Below are 22,573 nucleotides of genomic sequence, written 5' to 3'. Positions count from 1 at the left end.
GTATTTGAGGCAGTGACCTGGGCTCTACCACTTTCTAGCAATATAACTTTAGTCAAATTACTTAACTCTTACAGCCTAAATTTCTTCATGGTTAAATGGAGTTAACAGTACCTGAGAGGGTTAAATGAGATACTGTTCTCCAAGCCTAGGTTTCCTCATATGTAAAATGGAATAACAGTACCTCATAGGGTTGCTGCACAATTAAATGAGATAATGCATATAAAACACTTAACACAGTGCCAGGAAGATGGTAATGTTCAATAAGTGATAGCTAATATTGTTATTATTATTGTTACTATGATAAAGTATTTGGTTAAGTGATAAGTTGAAGGTCTAAAAACAGATTTTAATGTATCAAACCTTTGGAATAATAATAGTGCTATATTCCAATAGATACATTTTAAGATTTGATATTTTGTTTGTCAGTCTACAAATATTAGGTATTCAGTCAATTACTGTGCTTTCTAAAATGACAAATCTGTAACTCACTCTAAGCAAAAGTGATTATTTAGAATACATACACATAATGCAAACAAATAAATACAACCTGGCTCAAATACCTTATAACTCCACCTAAGGCGTTTTTCTTGATTTAATTTTTTTAAAATCCCAAAAGTAAAATGAAAAAGTTATAAAATGGTTTGGGTTGCTTCTCACAGTGAGATTTGTTAAACATTAGAACAGTTGGTTATTAAAGAAATGATGGGAAGAAAAGCTCTGCTTTTTAAAATAAAAAACATTATCAGTCTCTTCCGGGGAGTTAATCATCTTTAGTGATCCTCTAACCCCTACAAGTTGATCTCTACAAATTCTCTTTGGTTGAATCTTTTCCAGATCCCATTAGATCAAGTAGAATGAGTACACACTTGAAAGTAAGACTGTTTGATATTCCCTAGTACATTTCAAATCCACACAAGAGGGATCAAAACCTAAAAAACAAGAATAAAACTAGCAGAACTTATTTCCTTATTAGCTTAAGACATATTTCTATGGAGAATACCACAAACTCCATGTCAATTATTCTAAATTTAAATGACTAAATAATATGGCCTTGCTATAGAGCATTAACACCATGCTACAAAAATTATTAAGTAAGTACTCATCTACCTTGTTCTGCTACCAGGGCCTTCAGCTCTCCCAACAAATACTTTATAGTTCTAACTTTTTCAGCATTCTCGTTCCCATTTTTTGCTTTCTGGACACCCTTTATTCTTGAATCTTGTGCATGTACATTTAAATCCTTTCCTTCACTTGTGACCTCTCCAATTTGTTCTTTGGCACAGTTTTCTTCATTAGTGGCCAAGAAAGCTGGCTGTAAGAGAGTGGGGCTTCGGTGTGTCTGACTGTCCGAATGAGAACGCAACAGATTCATGTATGTTTGGAAGTACTTTAATAGGTCTGATTCCTTAGGAACTTCTTGTTCTGGCAGAATTCCATTAGCAAGATCCAGCTGCTGAAATGCTGGAATAGCTGGTTTGTCAGTTTGGGGCAGGCTACACTGAACTCCAAGACTAGTACTGAAGGAATTCCTTGGAATACCAGTATAGTTCACAGGAACTGTTTTACACTGTGATGCAAACTGGTTGTCACCATCAGTCTGTACTTCCTAAAGAAAGAAAAAAACAGGTTAAGCCTTCAAAAATGTGAGCACTGGCATTAATTATAATAAACTCAAACCAGAAATATTAGAAAATGACTTTTACAGGATGGAGTTATAGGTTACCAGTGAGTAAGCTGGATTTCCCCTTAGCATGATATTATAGCTTTTAAAAAGTTAAATTAGTTTACTCTACAATATGAGAACATTATAAAGCCATGACTAAAATAGACTGTTTATAAGTATCACACATGGTTTAAAGGTAAGGCATCAAAAATTAGTCTACTTGAGGATTAAAACAAACTTGTACTTTGGGAAATTTAATTGTAAGAAAATAAGCTCAAACACACAAAAGGCTTTTGCACAAACTTACAGAAATATTATGGTAGTAAAAAACTGTTGCTTAAATGTCTGCCATAAGGGAGTAGTTACACAGACTACAGTATATCCACTAAACAGCATATAATCAACTTATTAAAAAATTTATAGAACATAAAACTATATAAAATTTAACTATGTGTGTGTGTGTGTATATATATACATACACATATATATATTATATATATACGTGTGTGTGTGTGTGTTTTAAATTCTCACCCAAAGATATTTTTTCTATTGATTTTTTTCAGAGTGTGTGGAGGGGAGGGAGGAGGGGTATGGGGGGGGGAGAGGGAGAGAGAAACATCGATGTGAGAGAGACACACTGATTGGCTGCCGCCTGAATGCGCCCTGACCTGGGCAGAGGATCAAGCCTGCAACTGAGGTATATACCCTTTACCAGGAATCGAACCCAAGACCTGGACCGACACTCTAACAACTGAGACAAACCGTCCAGGGCATGAGTGTATTTTTTTTTAAAAGCAAACTTAACAAATAAAAACCAGAAAACAAAATCTACATAGAGAATTAAATGATTGGAAAACACTCTATCAATATGTTAACAGTAATTGTGTCTGGGTGGTGCATATGAGTGACTTCTTTTTTCTATTGATCTCTTCTCCCTCTTTCCCCTCACCATTGCTCTTAATAAATAGGTAAAACAACTTGGTAATAACCTGAAAGAAATAATTGGTCTTTACACATCCTAGGGCATCAAGATACATACAATCAATAACTTCAATTTTCTCTCTTAAGATAACTTCTAAAAGCAAACTACTTATATAGCATATAAAGTGTACCTACAGAATGAACCACTGGAGGGCAGGGTGGCTGCTGAGGTACCTGGACTGGGGTGGAAGCGGATGAGCCATAACTAGAATGTGGAGTTGCCTGAGATTCTATAAGGTAAGGAGGAGAAAAAATCATTCATATCTCATACTGCTTATACAGTAATCAGACCAGTAATTAGAGTTTATGCTCATGCTTTTAAAAGCACCACTAATACTAACCAGAACTGGACACAGTGTGGCAAGGCACAGCAGGAATTCCACTAGGGTTCTTCTTCAAAGCCAAGTTGTTCAGCAGTGACATCTGAGTCTGCACATGCTCACAGAGGGCTTGGTATATTACAGGCGAATACATTCTGTAATGATCTTGGAATGACCAATTTTGTGGTATAGCTGATGTGCCTCCTTCACTTCCAGCAGAGGTTTCATTAGATATCTGTTTCTTATAATCTGAAGATACTAATGTGGAAGAAGGAAAAAACAATTCTGGAAATACGGTTCCTCAGAAACTTTTATCATAAGACATTGGGGGGAAAAAGGACTTTCAGAAGTAGCTCAATTCATTATATTCTTTAAAGAAGGGTTTTACCACTATCATCCCTAAAGAAAATGACCTCAAATTTTTGTACAGTTTGTAATCAATTAAGTTCTCCAGTCAAAAATTATCTATACTATGTCTATAAAATCTCTATTAAATGCTTCTTGTAAAATCTCTCCTTCAATTACAACTCCTCTTAAGGGTGTTATTTCTCTCTAAAATCCAATAAAACTCTTTTATCTTGCTCCTATCCAGTTGCATGCTCTTGGGGAAGGTGGAATAAAATTTAAAAAGCAGTAAACTTTGTAACAATTCTGATGCTTTGACAGTAAAAAAAAAATCAATCAGAGCTTTGAGAACAAGAATAAAATTTTAATCTATACAATGGGCACTCAAACAAAATCCTAACCTGACATTTAGTCTCCAAAGCCTGACCATAACCCACTTTTCCAACCATTTCCCCATCACCCCCAATTCAAAATTTTCACTCTAGTCAGGCCCATTTAGACCCCCAACAAGCCTTTCTCATCTTCCTGTAACATTACTCATGATGAACCATTTCTTCCAATGAAATTCTACACTCACCAAGGCTCATCTGAAGGCTTCCCTCTTCCATGAAGCCTTTTCCAATCACTCCAGTCCAGTGACTGCTCTTCAACATCCCAGAGCACATACTGTCTATACAAATCACCTATCACTCGCAGATTATATTACATTGCTTATCTTTCATTCTCTTCTCTATCTGACTAAACTAAGCTTCTTTAGGCAGAACTGTATTTTATACTTCATTATTTTCTCCCATAGTCCCCTATTAATCTATGGTCAAAGTAGTACAAAGTAGAAACCTGGTATTAGTTTATTATAAGTTTTCTTATAATAGCACTACTCTATAATAAGTATCAAAATCTATTTCCCTGTTTAATAAGTTCTCCTTCCCAAATGTTTTTTTAAGGGCTATTAACAGAAATGATTGTGTTCTTGGTAGATCACAGGTTATCAGGGTACAAGATAAGTTTAGAAAAATATAGAGCTTTTAGCAGTACCTACCAAAGCTAAACATACAAATATTCTATGACACTGCAACTGTACGCTAGGTATAAACCTAACAGAAATGAGTGTTTATGTATACTAAACGATGTGCACAAAAATGTTCACAACAGCTTTATTTGCAGTAGCCAAAAACTGAAAACACCCAATAGCCATGAATAGTAGAAATGGATAAACTGTGGTATACTCTTATAAAGGAATACTACACAGCAATGGAAAAGAACAGATAACTGATATACATAACTACTTACATGAATTTAACAGACATAATGTTTTATAAAAGATGTCAGACACAAGACTGCACAGTGTACAACTGAAGTCTGAAAATAGGTAAAACTATCCAATGGAGATAGAAGTGAGAGAAATAGTTACCCGGGGATGAGGGGATAGGTACTGATGAGGCAAAAGCATCGTAGGGTACTGAAAATGTTCTACATCTTCACCTGGGTGGTGACTTTATGGAAGTACATATATACAAAAATTTATTGAGATTTATGTTTTATGAAAGTTATTCCTTAATTCTTTTAAGAGGGAAACAGCTAACTTTCTGGTATGGAATTCCACAAATATATATAATTAAAAATAAAAACATTTTTAAAGCATAAAACTTACATGCAAAAAGCAGAAAGTTAAAGGTAGAATAAATATTATTACTGATGAAGATAGAACAAATTTTAAAGAAAAAAACTACTATAAATAAAAGTTTGATTATGAAAACGGTAGGAGATATTAGATACTTCCATTCTGACTTGGGGTATGCCTCCTTTTGAGAGGATCTGTTTCTGTAAACATACTTCCCAGGCCTGAATACAAGCTGTATCATGAATTAGCTGAGTAACTCATGGCAAATTACTTTTCAAGAGAAGTTAAGTAATCATAAAAATGATAATAAAAGTATTACCTACTTTATAAGGTTATTGTAAATGAGATAACGCTCGTAAAGTATCAATGTCTATAGTTCATAGTAATCTGTATTACCAAATGTAATCTGTATTACCAAATGGCTGGAAAGTCTTAAGACAGGCAGGTAAATATTTTAAATTCACAAATTTCCCATCTGATATCAATAATAAACCTCTAAGTATGTCTCCCCCACAAAGCAATGTTATTCTTTATTATCTGAATAGATGAGCTACAATGAAATTGGTTAATTAACATTTCTGTAAAAAATATTTATTAGAAATATAATTTTACTATAAATCAAATGGAAAAGTATCCCCTAAAATATATATATATTTTTAAATATATCTTTATTGATTTCAGAGAGAGAACAGGAGAGGGAAAGAGAGAGAGACAGAAACATCAATGATGAGAGAGTCATTGATCGAGCCCGCAACCCGGGCATGTGCCCTGACCGGGAATTGAACCCTGATCGCCTGGATCCTAGGTCGATGCTCAACTGCTGAGCCACGTCTGGCTGGGCTCCTCTAAAATATTTTAACTTAGAAATCTAAAATGATGGAGGGTGAGATCATAGTCAGCCCATGGCCATCCAGCACATAGCTCTTTCTTTCCTATTAATGATTTCTTTCTTTCTTCTGCTCTTCAATTTCCTTTGGCTTCATTTAAGATAAGAATTGTCTGGTTTGAGGAATTCTCAGATTTCACATTCACAGGTCAACACTCTCATTCACCTTCTTTTCAAGGGCTGGTTTTCACGATCTCTGATAAAGTTGAGCTACAATATTACACTTCTGCCAACAGATGTCATTATCCAACATAAATTAATGAACTTCAAACATATTTCTTAAAAATCAAAGCCTTATAATTAAAATGACTTACTTTACTCCTTTCTTAACTCAGTCCATATGAAACTCTGCTAATAATGGTGAAGATTTGTATTTGAGAAAAAATCTTAAAGCAAATTATCCAAGGCAAGTTAAAAACAATAAGTGGATATTAAAAAGATTGCATTTATATTACTATACAACTTTGAAATAAACAAAACAACAACAACAAAACGAGCCTGTTACTACACAAATAGAAATGAAGCATATTTTCTTGCTCTTGTTCATCACACCAAAGTACCCTACATGAAAATTTTACCTAACAGATTATGATGGCAATATGCCTAATTGCTGTCAGTTGATAACTAAAATTATGAAAGGGATACATTCATTTATTCAGTCCACAAAACTTTTTCAGTCCTTGAATTCCAGCTGCTATACAGCACTGCTGCTTGGGTATATGCGTTGTCTGACAGGTGAGATAATTCCTGCCAGCCAAATATACAGCAAATATCTATTGCAGATAAGAACTGCTGGATGCCTATTATAATTTAAAATATGTAAAAGAACACCTGGCCTAGACGGTGGTAATCAATGCTGAAAGTATTCTTCCTGTAGTAGTTTATCTCCCCAAAGTGAGAGCAGCAATATATGTTTGTTACTGAAAGCAGAGTCCTGTGCCCACAGCATTCAACACAGTTAAAATGTAAAAAGTTGCTTATTAAAAAATGTTTTTTCTTTAACTGTCAGGAGCACTCTAAAAGTAAGCTCAATGCACTTCTGAAACTGCCTCTCTGACTCCTTACTCCTAGTATGCATCAAGGTAGGCAGGCATGACTCCATAGACACAAAATGATTAGGCAGGTTCCAGGCAGAAAGTACATATAGGACCACACCTCAGAAGATGGTTAACATAAAATAGTAAGATAATGTATGTTAACATTAAAATTATACATGGATACTAGTTAACATACTGTAACAGATTCCTTAAATCTATTTATGATGAGATTAAAGATGGGGGCAGACTAAGTGGAAGCTACACTGACACTCTCCCAGGACCAAACTGGAATTACAACTAAAATAGAGAAAAACCATCCTGAATAATCAACTGCAACTGAAGACGAGCTGGAGAGCACCCTCCTAACCAAGGAGGAAAAGTGGAGACCACATAGGGACTGGTAGGAAGTGTGGAGGCACAAGAGGGCTGGCTGGGCTCCCACAGGCAGCAGCTGAAGGTCTGGAAGGAGATCTCAGCTGGGGTGGTTCCCACTGAGGATTCTGGAGCTGAAACCCCAGGCTGGGCTTCCCAGGCACGAACACCAGAACTGAGAAAGATGCCCACATAACATCTGGCCGTGAAAAGCGGCTGGGTTTTTGTCTGCCAGGGAGAGACAGCTGGAACTGCAGGCACCCTCTTACAGAGCCAATGCACAAAGTCTCGTGTGCAGCCGCTCACCTTGGGCTCCAGCAGAGAGAGGGCAGAGGGGACTGGAGCTGTGTGAGGAGAATCTAGGATTGTGGGCTCTGGAGATAGAGCTCAGACGGCCCCCCTCTGTATTCCTGTGCCAAGTCATTCCCACATACTGCAGAGGCAGACATTTACCTTTTCCAAGCAGCTTTTGCCTGAGGGGGAAGCAATTGCCCCACCCTGCTAGAAAACCTCTTGCCCTTCCCCAAGGACTTTCTACAGCCTGAGGCTCATTAAGAGAATCAGATTAATCAGTCTGCAGGCAGAAGCAGACTTCAGAGTGCTTTGAGTATTTGCCTGAACTGTTTCTGGCCAGGCTTTGGAAAAGCAGACTTTGGTGTGCATCTTGGTCCTGTCCAAATGCACCCAGCCCCAACAGAGGGGACCTCAAGCGTGGGTTGTTCATAGCTCCAAACAGGGTACTCAAGGCCAGTCACAAACAGTGTCTGACATTGGCGTGCACCAGAGACCCTCCAAAAAGACTGAGAATCCTAGCAGGCCTACCTAATAAATAGAAACAAACCCAAACAGGTAGCCAAAATGGGGAGACAAATAAACAAGCCCCAAATGACAGAACAAGTCTCCAGAAAAAGAGCTAAATGAAATGGAGATAAGCAATCTATCAGATATAGAGTTCAGATTACTGATTGTAAGGATGCTCAATAGCATGAAAAAAGATATGGAAACTATAAAGGAAATTAAGAATGACATAGCAGAAATAAAGAATACTTTGGAAAGAATAAACTAGAGATGAGAAGAAGCTGAGGATAGGATCTGTCAATTGGAAGACAGGGTTAAAAAAATAATTCAATCAGAGATCCAAAGAGAAAAAAAAACAATTAAAAAACAGGAGGACAGTCTATGGGAACTGTGGGACAACATGAAACATAAGAATATTCACATTGTAGGAGTGCCAGAGGAGGTAGAAAGTAAGCAAAGGTTAGAGAACCTGTTTGAAGAAATAATGGCAGAAAAAACTTCCCTAACCTGGTGAAGGAAAAAGTCGCACAAGTTCAGGAGGCACAGAAAGTCCCAAGCAAGAAGAATCCAAAGAGGCCCACACTCAGACACATCATAATTAAAATGCCAAAAATTCAAGACAAAGAGAGAATCTTAAAAGCAGCAAGAGAAAAGCAATCTGTTACTTACAAAGGAGCTCCCATAAGGCTGTCAGCTGACTGCTCATCAGAAACTCTATAGGCCAGAAGGGAATGGCATGAAGTATTCAAGGTAATGCAAAACAAGGATCTGAAACTAAGACTACTCTGTCCAGCAAGGCTGTCATTCAAAATAGATGGTGAAATAAAAAGCTTCCCAAAGAGAAGAAGGCTAAAGGAGTTTATCACCACCAAACCAGCATTGCAGGAAATGTTAAAGGGACTGCTGTAATAATAAGAAAAAAAAGAGAGAGAAACATAGGCATAAATAATTAAAATGGCAATAAATAAGGACCTGTCAATAATAACCTTAACGACTTTAAGGAAGAGATCAATAGCAATACAGTCATAGTCCGTGGACTTGAACACCCCACTGACTTCACTGAATAGATCTTCCAGACAAAAAGTCAACACAGAAACAGTGAATAAAGGGCACACTAGATCAGATGGATTTAATTGATATTTACAAAACATTTCACCCCAAAGCTGTAAAATATACATTCCTCTCAAGTGCACATGGGTCATTCTCAAAGATAGACTACGTTAGGACACAAAACCAGTTTCTACACGTTCAAGAGGACTGAAGTCATATTAAGCATTTCAGATCACAATCACATGAAATTAGAAATCAACTACAGTAAAAACACTCAAAAACATTCAAACACATGGAGGCTAAATAACATGTTATTAACCAATGAATGGGTTACCAATAAGACCAAGAAAGAAATAAAAAACTTCCTGGAAATAGGAAAATGAACATACAACACTACAAATCTATGGGACATAGCAGTCCTAAGAGGGAAAGTTCATAGCACTGCAGGCCTACCTCAAAAAGCAACAAAAATTTTTAGTAAACTATCTAACCCTACAACTTAAAGAATTAGAAAACTCCCCTGTGAAGCTGTCTGGACCAGGGGTTTTGTTTGCTGGGAGTTTTTTTATTACTGCTTTGATTTCATTAGTTGTTATTAGCATATTCAGGTTTTCTGATTCTTCCTAATTCAGTTTTGCATGATCTCAGTCATATGTGGAATCTAATAAACAAAACAGACTGAGGAACAAAACAGATCCAGAGACATAGAAGCATGGAACAGACTGATGAATTTCAGTGGGAAGGCAGGGGTGGGGGAGTAGATGGAGAGAGATTAATGACAGAACTTATATGTCTATATGCATAACCCATGGGCACAGACAAGAGTGTGGTGAAGGCCTGGGAGGAGGCAGATGCAGGATGGAGTGGATCAATGGGGAAAAAAAGGAGGGATATCTGTAATACTTATACAGTTAAATTTTTTTAAAAATATCTATTTATGATTTACCTCACTTGGGGAGAGATGGAAAAGAGAGCAAGTATTGAGCATAGCTTCTGTGTATTGCTGACCACTGTGATAACAGAGTATTAACTGCTGCAAGCACACACAAAGATATCCTTTCTAGCTAGTGCTACAGATTGGTAAACTAGAAAAAAGAGAGTATTGATCCAAAGGAAAGGAGGCTTCTGCTTCTAACTAGTCAACCTTAGGAGTGAGTCAATGAGAACTAATTTCTAATATTGCAACCCTAAAAGAGATTGCCCTATGGGAAATAGGTCCTACCTTCTGATAACAAAAGTATAGGGAAAGGACGATAAGCATATTAAATCAGATCACAGGCCAGAATGGCTGATCTGACTCTAATCCAAATATGAATTTAATGCCTGGGACCCAGAATGCCAGATATCTCTCATCTGCTTCTCCAAATCCATCCTCTACTTGTCTCCACCCTGCTCTCCCTTAGATGCTAATCTATATGGATTACTTTGTTAAAAGACAGTCTTCCATGAGTCTCTTCTGCTCCTAAATGTCTTGCTGGGTATACCAGGAAAGTAAGACCTTGACCTAAGCACTTTACCTGGGCCATCTCTAAGGGTGAGATCTTGAGCAACATTGAGGAATAAGGTAATGTTTCCCCTGAGAAAAGTATAGGCTTGCTTAGTGCTTACTACCCAAAGCAATGGAATCGCCAACTCAGTGTTCCTCAGCTGAAACTTAAACCTACAGCATGTGCAGTGCCCATCCAGGTCCATCACATCACCCCCACGGGAAATGATGGGGAGGGGGAACCATGACAAATATGCTGATGTACCTGCTGCTTGCTGTGGTATGAGTAATAAACTCTTTTGTCTCTGACCTAGGTCTTGTCTCCTGCCAGTATCTGTGACATAGTAAGGCTAACTTATTAGCTTGTAAGAATAAAAAACAAGTGGGGTCCAATACAATGGGATTCTTGTCATTATCAAGGAAAGGAAGCAGCATGAAGTCAGTGTTTATTCCAACTCTATGAGGTCACCTTGGGCTGGCTTTGTTCCTTAAATGAAGCTCACTGCTCTTCTCAAGGTGGCCTACTCTATGCAACAGTATCTCTGAGTCCCAGTAACCTCTCTGTCACCTCGTCCTTTAAGGCCGAGGGATGATAACAGCTCTGCTGCTGTTGCTAGCACTGGGCTGGCATAATCCTTTGTGGATTCCCTATACCCCAATCACACCTTTGTAATGATTTTTTTTGTAAATAAACCCTTCTTGAATTATCTTAAGTCGAGTGTTGCCATCTATTTCCGGTTGGAATTCTGAGTAACAAGCAGTTAAGCTGGAATCCAAGTTGCTACCATGGCCCCGCGGTCAGCCACATACATTCCAAATGAGAATTCCTTGAGGAAGGATGCTCTGGACAAGAAATAACTTGCCTTGAGAAAAAAGTAGGACACTGGAGGAACAGGAAGTTGGTACTACCAATCCTTTCTTTGTCCATTGGACCTCAATACATAGGCCTCTGCTTTAAGAGTTTAGAACAGGGGTCAGCATACTTTTTCTTAAAAGCCTCGAGGGTAAGTATTTTAGGCTTAGCAGCCCAGATGGTCTCTATATCACAACTACTCAACTCTGCCATTACAGCACAGAAGCACTCATAAAAAATACATAAATAAATTAGCATGGCTGTGCTCTGATAAAACTTAATTTACAAAATAAATAAAATAACTAAACATTATTTATGAAATAAAACGGGCTGTACTATGCAGACCACTGGTTTAGACCAATGCTGACCAATAAAAATATAATGTAAACCATATATGCAATTTAAAATTTTCCAATAGCTATATTAAAAACACTTTTGGCGCATTTGAGCTGTGGAACTAGCCAGTCCCATTCTTGTCCATCTGAATTCCCATTGTGGACACTTTCATCTCCATTTTGGGCTATCATGTTCTATATGCCTCCAAGGGACAACATAAGCAAACCTTGCTTATTCTAAGCTGTTTGCTGAATTATTACACTTAAGACAGCAAGTTAACTGTGAGGGTGTAAAATACCCTTGGCTACATTTACCATCAATCAGTGACAGGCCCTCTCTCCTTATGTATCTATCCAACTTGGAGTTTTACATTCTTATGTACCATGTATTCTAACTGCGCAGCTCAACAAGTTGAGCTACCAAACCCACTAGGATATATACATATACAACAATTTAAAAATAAGTAGCCTTAGCTGATTTTGTTCAGTGGTTAGAGCATTGGCCTGCAGACTGAAGGGTCCCGGGTCCGATTCCAACCAAGGGCACACATACCTCAGCTGCAGGCTCAATCCCCAGCCCCAGTTGGGGCACATGCGGGAGGCAACTGATAGATGTGTCTCTCTCACATTGATTTTTTTTCTCTCTCTCTCCTCCCTTTCCACTCTCTCTGAAAAAACAATGGAGAAAATATCCTTGGGTGAGAGTTAAAAAAAAAAGACTGTAAAAAAATAATACATATACACATGTAACCCAACCAATATTATTTATGGAAGTAAGTGGCAGGGAGAACAAAGATAACTCTACATACTTCCTAAATGTCATTCTGAGTTTTAATCTTTTCTTCTACAAAACTCATTCACTTTTCTATTTTTCTGTTTGGGAGCGTGATGGTAAACAAAGTAACTACTTAGCAATTAGAAGTTGAATAGAGGAAGACAGGCATAAGCACACATACACCTGAATAACTGACATATTAATAAAATGAAAGACCAATCACATAATCCTGATAATTTAGCAAAATCCTCAGAATTAGGTATTACATTTAAATAAATAAGTCAAAAAATACTTACAAATTTCTTTCCGGACTAATGAAGGAACAGTATGTTTTTCATGTCCTTTCTTTTTAGATCCATATCTTTGGCATTCTAATGGTCTAGCATTATATCTATGTTCTAAATATGGTATTTCTGAACCTATTAATAATTAAAACAAAAATTCGTAAGTGTTAAGAGAACTGTTTAATTGAGAAAAGATGATCAGCAAATAAGTATTTAAAAAATAAAACCTGAATCTTCATTTCTCAAAATGTTCCGCAGCAAAGAAGCACAACCATCAAGCCCCTGTACGGTTTCAGTCTATAAGAAGAAAGTCATTTAGAAATGTTTATATAAAATTTTAAAGCGGGCGGGGGGGAACATTGCATAGTTTTAAATTTTCTTTTAGTAACAATTTAGTATTGGTAGAGAACATGTTTTAAAACAAAAGCATTCAGCTCTAGCTGGTTTTGTTCAGTGGTTAGAGCGCTGGCCCAAGGTACCAGGTTTGATTCCAGCTAAGGGCATGTACCTCTGCTGCAGACTCAATCCCCGGCCCCATTCAGGGTTCGTGCAGGTGGCAACCAATTGATGATTCTCTTTCTCTCTCTCCCCCCCTTCCACTCTCTCTGTAAAGCAACAGAAAAAATATCCTCAGGCAAGGATTAAAAAATAAATAAGTAAAAAAATAAAACAAAAGCATTCATACTTCCTTAGGACAATTAATACTCTACCTTTGAATTTTTATTCCCACTTTTTAGCTTTTACCTGAAGACCAATTAAAATAATGTACATTATATCGATTCAGTTTAATCTTACCTGACTATCTGAATCAGAATGGATGTGATAGCCAGAATCTGCATTAAAACGTGGTATCTTTCTTAAATGGGTTCTAGAAAACAAGTTTAATATTTTTACAAATAATATAAAAACTTTTTTTCTGAAATATATTGTAAGTAGTCATTTTCTTTCTAGCAAAGGTTGGATAAGAAAACTTGTCCAACCATGTATAAGATGGATTTATATAGCACTTTATGGAGATTGTAAAGTCTGTTAAACATGGGTAGATATGGAAGGTTCCTCCCCAGAGTTTTGTGATGATAGAGACCCACCTAGTTTTCTAGGGTAGGTTTAATTTAGTCCAGCCCAAAGACCTGAAAAACCTCTTGGTATTTCCTGAAGTTGTAAGCTTCTTGAAGTACTTACTGCTTCTTTCCATTTGTTAATTTAGCAGGTCCAGTGTGCTTTCCTGAAGATAACACCTATGAAATAATGTGTTATATTATAGTAGATATACAAGTATCTTCTATTATACTCTCAGTATGCTATCTTGACAAAACCTGAAATATTGCTCATTGTTTCCTTTTTTACTGCGGTAAAACATAAAATATACCATTTTTGCCATTTCTAAGTGTATAGTTCTGTGGTATTAAGTACATTAATATTGTGCAACTATTGCCATCATCAATCTCTAGAACTTTTTCATCTTCCCAAAATGAAATTCTGTACCCATTAAACTTAACTTCCCATCTCTTCCTCCCCTCAACCCCTGGCAAATACTCTTCTACTGTCTCTATGAATTTGACTACTCTAGGAAGCTCATATAAGTGGAATCATACAGTATTTGTGTCCTTCTGTGACTGGCTTATTTCACTTAGCACATCTTCAAGGTTCATCCATGTTGCAGCATATGTCAAAATTTCCTGACTTTTTAAGGCTGAATAATACTCCATTTTATGAATGTACCATGATACTAAATTTTCTTTTCTTTTCTTTTTTTTTTTTTTTTTTTTGAGAGAGTGTGGAAGGGAGGGAGGGAGAGGGAGAGAAACATCAATGTGAGAAAGACACGCATCAAGTCCTGACCAGGGCTGGGATTGACTTGCAACCCAGGTATGTGCCCTTGACCGAGAATCAAACCCGCAACCCTTCAGTGCTTTGGCTGACACTCTATCCACTGAGCCATACCAGTCAGGGCCATGATACTAATTTTTAATAAATGTGATATATTCTAAAAACACACAATTACAATTGAACTCACATTCTGTTGTACATAAAATATCAAGAAAGCAACACATATATTTGTTACTTAAGTCTATCTGAGTTGAAAATGAAGCTGAAATATTATTTTAACCAACTATAGTAAATTGGAAGACAGTCAATCCCTGAACATGTTCTACATTCCCCAAATTCTTCAAAACATATAATTCAAGATATAGGACAGAGTCTATAACTCTGATGCTATTTATCCACATTCTTTATAATGCCTGACAAGAGCAGCACATACAACTCTATTTTTCCTCTTCATCTATATCTCATTCTCTCAATCTTTTTCTTTAAAATCATATAGCAATACTGTTTTTATTAAAATTTTAAATTAAAAGTAATGTAAGTGCGCTACCTTTTGTGTATAAGAAAAAAAAATATGCATTTGCTTTTACAACAATTCATTGTAGCTGCCTCTGGAAAGGGAAACTGAGAATCTAGGGGACAGAGCAAGAAGGGAGACTTTCCATGGTATACCTTTTCATAGCTTTATAACTTTACACCAGATAAATATATTATCTCTATTAAAATATAATTTTAAAAAGACATGGTTAAATTCCCTACTCACTCCCTCATTTCACCACTCAGATGTAATCACTGTTGGCAGTTACATTTATGATCTTTCTTGACCTGTTTACATATTTCACCCCAAGATAGCTATGAACAGTAACTAAACTTTCTGAAGTTACATAATATTCTATTCTTTGTTTGAATATGTCCTCCTTCCTTCTAAGAATGCTACTGAGTATACACTGAAAAAGTTGGGCTGACAGATTTCTATTTCTCCTTGAGCTAAGTTGAAATATAATGGAGTCACAAAGTCAGCAGTGAGAACCAATGTTGCAGGAATAAGATCCCATGTAGTTCCACTCGTCCTTGTGGACACTCAGGGTCTTTCTTTTCAGTATATCTATGTTGGTGTCCTAGCCATAACTATAATAAAAATCCAAACTATGGGGGCTGCTAAGTCCAAAACAACTACCACAATTATTATCTTTCAAAATTAAAAAAGTACTGAGATAAACGGCAAAATTTTAAGATTACATATAGTATTCTCCAAAAAATATATGCGAGGTTATATTACAGACAATCAGGCAAAGAAAACTACCCAGGCTAAAAACATTCTGCAAAAATAATTGTCATATTGACACATTTCCATCAATTTTTTTTGTATTTTTTATTTTGAAATAGTGCAAAGAATTGTATACACATCACCCAGATTCCCCAACTGTTGATAATTTATGACATCTGCCATGTTGTCTCAGAAATTATATATAATTTTTTGTCTGAACTAAGTTCAGAGTAAGTTTCAGACATGATACCCCTTTATAGTTAAATATTTACTCCTAAATATTCCCAAAGAACAAAGGCACTCTCTCATATAACTAAAATATAATTATCAAAATCAGGAAATTAACATTGCTACCATACTATAATCTAATCTACATACTTTATTCACATTTAATTACCCCAATACTATCCTTTACAGATAAAAATCTGACCCATGTCCAATCCAGGATATGTTGCATTGAGTTGTCATATCTCTTTAGTCTCCTTTAGTCTGAAACAGCTTCTTGGGTTGCCATTGTCTTTTACAACCTTGATATATTTAAAGAGTACAAGCCATTTATTTTGGTAGAGTGTCCCTCTGGACATTTAGACTCATCTGGTGCTTCCTCATGATTAGAATCAGGATATACATTTTTGGCAGTAGGACCATAAAAAGGATGTTGTGTCCTCCATACAACCTGAGTAGGCATATGATGTCAGTTTGTCCTACCACTGGTGATGTAAACTTTGATTATTGAAGACGATGCTTGCCAGATTATGCAGACATCCTATTCATCAAACTTTCACCCAGTAGTTTCATCATCCATTGATGATTCTTGCCTTAATCAATTGCTTGCCAAACTAATTTTTCTAACTTACATCATTCCTTCTACATTTATTAACTAGCATTTGACTTCAGTGAAGCACTTTTCCTTCTTCATTTACTTGTTACTATAGACTCATTGATTCCTACTTTAGTCAAAGGGGTAATGTCCACTATTATTTTGATGCTCAAATCATCTCAGATTCTACCAGTATTAGTCTCTTCAAACCAGCTCCCGTATCCTTCAACGTGTCCCCATTAGTTTCTGAGCTATCCCTTACTTTGTGCAACAAGGGGCTCCAGACTTTTTTTTATTTATTTAATTGTGGCAAGAACACTTAACATGAGATCTAACCTCCTAACAAATATTTAAGTGTACAACACAGTATTGTTAACTATAGGCATGATATTGTATAGCACATCTCTAGAACTTATTCATCTTGCATAACTGAAACTTTATACTCACTGAATAGCAACTCCCCATTTCCCCCTCCTTCCAGCCCCTGGCAACCACCATTCTACTCTCTGCTTCCATGAGTCTGGCTATCTTAGATACCTTATGTAAGTGGAATGCGATATTTGTCCTGTAACTGGCTTACTTCACTTAGTGTAATATCCTCAAGATTCATCTATGCTACATATGGCAGAATTTCCTGCTTTTTTAAGGCTGACTAATATTTCATGGTGTATATATAGCACATTTTCTTTGTCCGTCCATCCATCAATGGACATTTAAGGTTGTTTCGACATCTTGGCTATTGTGAATAATGCTGTAGTGAACGTGGGAGTGCAAATATCGCCTCAAGATTCTGTTTTTAATTCTTTTGGATATCCAAAGTTGGAATAATTTTTTGAGGAACTTTCATAGTTTTTCATAGCAGCTGCACCCTTTTATAGTCCAACCAACAGCGTACGAGGGTTCCAATTTCTCCACATTCTCACCAATACTTGTTATTTCCTGTTTATTTTTTATAATAGTCATCCTAACTGGCATGAGATGACATCTCTCTGTGGTTCTGACTTGCATTTCCCTGATTAGTGATGTTGACCATCTTTTCATATCTGTGGGCCATTTGTATGTCTATAATTAATAATTACAAGTTCTTCGCCCATTTTAAAATCAGGTTGTTGTTTTTTGAGTTGTAGGAGTCCCTTATATATTGTGGATATTAACCCTTTATCAGATATATGGCTTACAAATATGTTTCCCATTCCGTAAGTTGTGCTTTCACTGTTATTCCCTTTGGTGTGCTCATCTTATGATTTCTCTTTCTCAGCCCTGAAGTTGACCATTTCTCCAAGAAGCCAGGTTCCTTTTAGTGGACAATGGTGTTTAGAAACCAAGATTCAGGCACTAGATGTGCTCTTTGCTACTAGGGCCTCTAATCTTTTATCACATGGATTATTTACTTAGTCATCATGACTTGACAGTTATAATTTTGATCTTGTGTTTTTAATTTTAAATTTTTTTCCATATTAACACAGTCTTCAAAAATTTTTAATGGTTACATAGTATTTCCTTGAGTGCAAGTAATATAATGTGCCGTTGGTTTGCTTAATGTTTTTCATAATTAAAAAACAAACTTGAAGTAAACCTTTTCATATACTGAAAATAGCCTTTTCATATTCAGGATTAAACGCTTAATTAGCCCTCACTGGGTGGCTCAGTTGTTTGGAGCACTGTCCCATACGCCAAAAGGTTACGGGTTCGATTCCTATCAGCGCACATACCTAGGGTTGAGGGTTTGATCCCCAGTCAGGGCACACACAGGAGGCAACCAATGTTTCTCTCTCGCATCAATGTTTCTCCTTCTACCTTCCTTTCTCTCTAAAATCAATTTAAAATACATATCCTTGGAGGAGGATTAAAAAAAAAGCTTATTGGTGAAAAGTTATTATTTGTTGTTCAACGGCCCTTGATACAAATTATAAAACCACTCTCCAAACTGAATGCTCCAAATCACAATGCATGAGAGAATCAGTTTTTTACCTCACATCTTCTTCCACTTTTTACTTTGCTATTTGAGAACAATATAAGCATTTCTTAGGAGTCACACCTCCTACTAGCCAGTGCAAGATAAAATTACATTTGTAGAATGACTTAGAGTGTACTAAAGCCTTTCATTTCCAATTATCCACACCCTGTGAGCTGATTTATTTATAAGAGGTGGAAACCAAAATTTCAGAAAGGTGGCTTGTTCATCTGGACACCTTCTCAGTATAGCGTAATGCTTAAAAGAATGGTCTCTGGCACCAGCTCTGTGGGTCTGAATCCTGTCACCACTGCTAACCAGTGGTGTAACCGCAAGGAAGTTATTTGCTCCATCACTCAATTTCCTCATCTATAAAATGGGGATGACAGTAGTACCTACCTCCTAAGGCTAAAGGGAAGATTAAATGAGAAATTACATGTAATATGTAAAAGAATCTACAGTGGTACCCGCCACATTGCTACCTAAATGTTAGCTGCTATTGATACCAAGATGGTAGTAAACTAAATTTTCAAGGGGGCTAAATTTTGTTGCATTTATGCCAAGTGTGAAAAAGAATCACCAGATTCTTTGACTTAATCTCCCCAATTCTTTGAGGCATAATTTTATACCTACCTATACCTATTTTATAGAGGAGGATCAGAGAAGTAAAACGTGCTTTGCTTACTATCCCTACAACAGTAGTGGCTGAACAGGAATCGGAATCTGTAGGTGACCATAATTACAAAACCATGTTGTCACCCCTTGCTGACTGGGCATATTCTGAGTTCATTCAATATAAGGGAAAAGATCTATAAGGGTGAGGCTGGTCTGGAAGCACTCGTGAGAAAGTCTTAAACCAGGTCTTGAAAAAAGGGGTAAGAGTCACATTAATGAGGAAGACAACATTTTAGATGAGTTAGTAAAGGATGGAAGACCAAAAACAAGGGGGGAGGCTGGATATATTTAAGGAGAAGTAAGATCACTCTAAGTAGCGGTCTGTGTGAGGAAGAGTTGATTCATTACCTGAAAATCTACTCTATGTCAGGTGCTGTCCTAGGCCTTGAAGAGGCAGGCACAAATTGTGTAGTAATGGACGCAGATAGATTAGCGACTTCTCTAGCCCGAAAAGTAGTTTGACAAAGGTTAGAACAAGGCACCCAAGGGGAGCCAAGGAGCACCCGAGCAATGGGGGTGGGAGAATGTGGGGCCAGGCATCTAGACGTAGCCCTTGAGCTGAGGGAGAGGAGATGGGAAGTGGAGATACCAGAGAGGAAGGGCATGCGAGGCTGCAGAGTGCACAGGCATGGAAGCATGAGGACACGGGCACCCAGGGCGCTGCAGAAGAGGTGAGCGGTGCTGGGTGCTGGGGACGGGGCGGCGGCTGGTAAGACAGGCACTCCCGGGCCAAGGAACTGAGATTCTATCTTGAAAAAGAAGTGCTCCAGTGTCATATTGTAAGCAGAAAAGACAGTCATTTAATTACAACGAGGCTGTGCCTTTTAGAGGGGTAAGGCTAAAGGCAGTGACACGGCCTAGGAGGCTTCAACTACTACTCAAATACCAGCAATTGTGACGAAAGGCCAGCTAAAGGCGGCACTGGGTGGAAGAGCCGAGATCCCGGATTTGCTGCAACAACGTACCGAGGCTCGGAGAGGTGAAGTCACCGACCCGACGGCGGAGGCCGAACTCGAACCCGGGCCCTACACTAAAGCCATTGGTCTGGAGGACAACGATTAACACAGAATGTACATCTATGCCCGGAGCGGCTGTTAGGATGTTAGGATTAGGTGTCTCCCCCACTCCTCTTTCCCAGCATTTTTAAGGCGGCCGCGCTTTTTTTTTTTTCTTCTCACAATTTTGCACTTCTCCCGGCCCGAGAACCCCCCTTCAGTCCCTCTCCGCCCCCACAATGGAAGCCTCAGGTCCACGGCCCTCACCTGGCCCGGTCGAGACCCGGATCTAACCATCTCTCGCAGCCTCAGAGAAGCCCAGGCCGAAGGAAACAAAGCCAGGCGGTAAAAGGAATTAACCGCCGTGGACTCCCGGCCGCCCTTGGCCCGCCCCCCGGGCTTCCGCTTCCGGGAAGAAGCCCGCGGAATGTCGCGCCTCATCGTCTCCCGAGCGCCGCCGAGGCCTCTCTGTCTCACAGCCCGGCGCACTGGGCTTGCGCAATAGACCTCTCCAGGCTCCGGGCTCCGTTCGCTCCGGCGGACGGGGCGGGGCCAAGGAGGGGCCCCAGCGGGGAGGGCGGGGCCGGAAGGGGCGGGGCGAGGAGTCTAGTCACCCGGCTGAGAGCAACCCGGTTCCGCTGAACGTGGGAGATCTGAGTTCGGGGTCCTACTGCGAGGGCTTCTGGTGGAGGATCGCCGCCCTGCATCAGCTGTGGGAAGTGACAGCAAAGACTCAACGGGGCTAGAGGAAGGGACGCGGGAAGAGGGTGCACAGGTTGGAGAAAGAATTGTCCTGGGCTCTTGGGTTTTGTCTCTTTTAGCTCTGTGTCTTGTGTGCCATTTTGAATGATTTTCTAATTGATAGTCAATAAAAATCAATCCTCGGCCTTGCTATCTTTGCGTAATAATAATGGCAATTTCAAAATTATTCACTGTGAGCCTTGACCTCAGAATGGTGCTCATTACCTGAAAGTTGGGATTCTGGTTTTCCATGCGTAGTACTCTTAAGTCTAGGTAATTACTGTTAAAGAATGACACACTGTTCTTACCAAAGCATGACTTTTAATGGAAATTAGTCTTTGGTTTGGGGATTTTTCTTTATCCTCACCAGAGGACATGCTTAGAAGAAGGGGGAGAGAGAGGGAGAGAAACAACCATGGGTTGCCTTTGGTACGTGCCGCAACCCGGGATCGAACCCGCGACCCAGGTATGTGCCCTGACCTGGATGGAACCGGCAACCTTTTGGGAGCACAGGACAACAGCCACTCCGGCGGGGCAGTCTTCAGTTTTTAAGGCATTGAGTTTGGGGCTAATGTTTCAAGTTAATTTATTCCATTTCACTAAATAGGAAAAAGAGCAATGTCTCGAAAGTCTCGATTGCAATTTTTAAAAAACACAGCAAAACACCTCAGAAACTAAAATCTGTCCCCCAATATATTGCACACCCATACTGAGTGATTTTGGGAAACTGGATATTAATAAATTTAGTCTTGAATTAGATGAGACTGTGAAACCTCTCCCTTCCTTCATCCCTCTCCTATAATGTGTTTAATATATTCACCTGAAATTGGATTTTTTCTTAGTTGACATGATTTTTAAAAACTGATACTGATTGTTTAAATACATGCTTATTTCAGAAAATACAGATGAGCAAGAAATAAAAATCACCCATATAATCCCACTACCCAGGGAATACCACTCTTAACAGTTTGCATTCCATTCTAGACTTTTCTAACTGTGTATACATGTATAAATATACTGCAACAGCCCTGGCCCATGTGGCTCAGTTAGTTGGGCATCCTCTGGTACACCAGGAGGTTGGTCATTCAGTTCTCGTCAGGGACACAAGCCCAGGTTAGGGCAGTTGAGAGGGTTGCAGGAGGTTGCTGGTCTCCATGCTGCACTTTGCACTTTCACATGATGTTTCTCTCTCTCTCTCTCTCTAAAAATCAATAAACTATTCTTAAATATATATATATAGCAACAATACAATACATATAACTGTAAGGAGTGTTTTCTGTCAGTATCTCATCAACATTGTTTCTCATTAATCTATAATTACACAATGGCTGCCTGGTGTTCCATCTCCCCACTGTTTGGAATTTTATGTTCCCACTTACATTGTTTGTTGGGGTGTGTGGTTTTTTTTCCACTTTTGTTTCTAAGATCACAGTTTCTGGGTTTGTTCGGTTTTTCTTTTTGTTTTGCACCCCCCCCCCAACTTTTTTA

General features: G+C 38.3%; 1 protein-coding gene across 4 annotated transcripts in view; it reads right to left on the bottom strand.

The window, feature by feature from the left end:
• The window catches only part of CCDC14 (coiled-coil domain containing 14), a 39,793-nt gene extending 19,039 nt beyond the window's left edge, over window positions 1-20,754 (bottom strand). The window contains exons 1-8 of one of the 4 annotated variants that reach the window (XM_081138275.1): window positions 20,612-20,754; window positions 13,989-14,044; window positions 13,602-13,674; window positions 13,034-13,103; window positions 12,819-12,941; window positions 2,986-3,222; window positions 2,780-2,874; window positions 1,108-1,606 (exon numbers count right to left, since the gene is read on the bottom strand). In XM_081138275.1, the coding sequence (XP_080994401.1) occupies window positions 1,108-1,606; window positions 2,780-2,874; window positions 2,986-3,222; window positions 12,819-12,941; window positions 13,034-13,103; window positions 13,602-13,674; window positions 13,989-14,044; window positions 20,612-20,641 (1,183 nt within the window). In that variant the 5' untranslated portion in view covers window positions 20,642-20,754. The remainder of the gene's footprint in view (window positions 1-1,107; window positions 1,607-2,779; window positions 2,875-2,985; window positions 3,223-12,818; window positions 12,942-13,033; window positions 13,104-13,601; window positions 13,675-13,988; window positions 14,045-20,611) is intronic. The other 3 variants (XM_081138277.1, XM_081138278.1, XM_081138276.1) reach the window with 3 other exon arrangements.
• Between the last annotated feature and the right edge of the window lie 1,819 nt (window positions 20,755-22,573).

Source organism: Miniopterus schreibersii, assembly GCF_964146895.1.
Source record: "Miniopterus schreibersii genome assembly, chromosome: 5".
NCBI lineage: Eukaryota > Metazoa > Chordata > Mammalia > Chiroptera > Miniopteridae > Miniopterus > Miniopterus schreibersii.
This window is presented reverse-complemented; position numbering and strand designations above follow the sequence as displayed.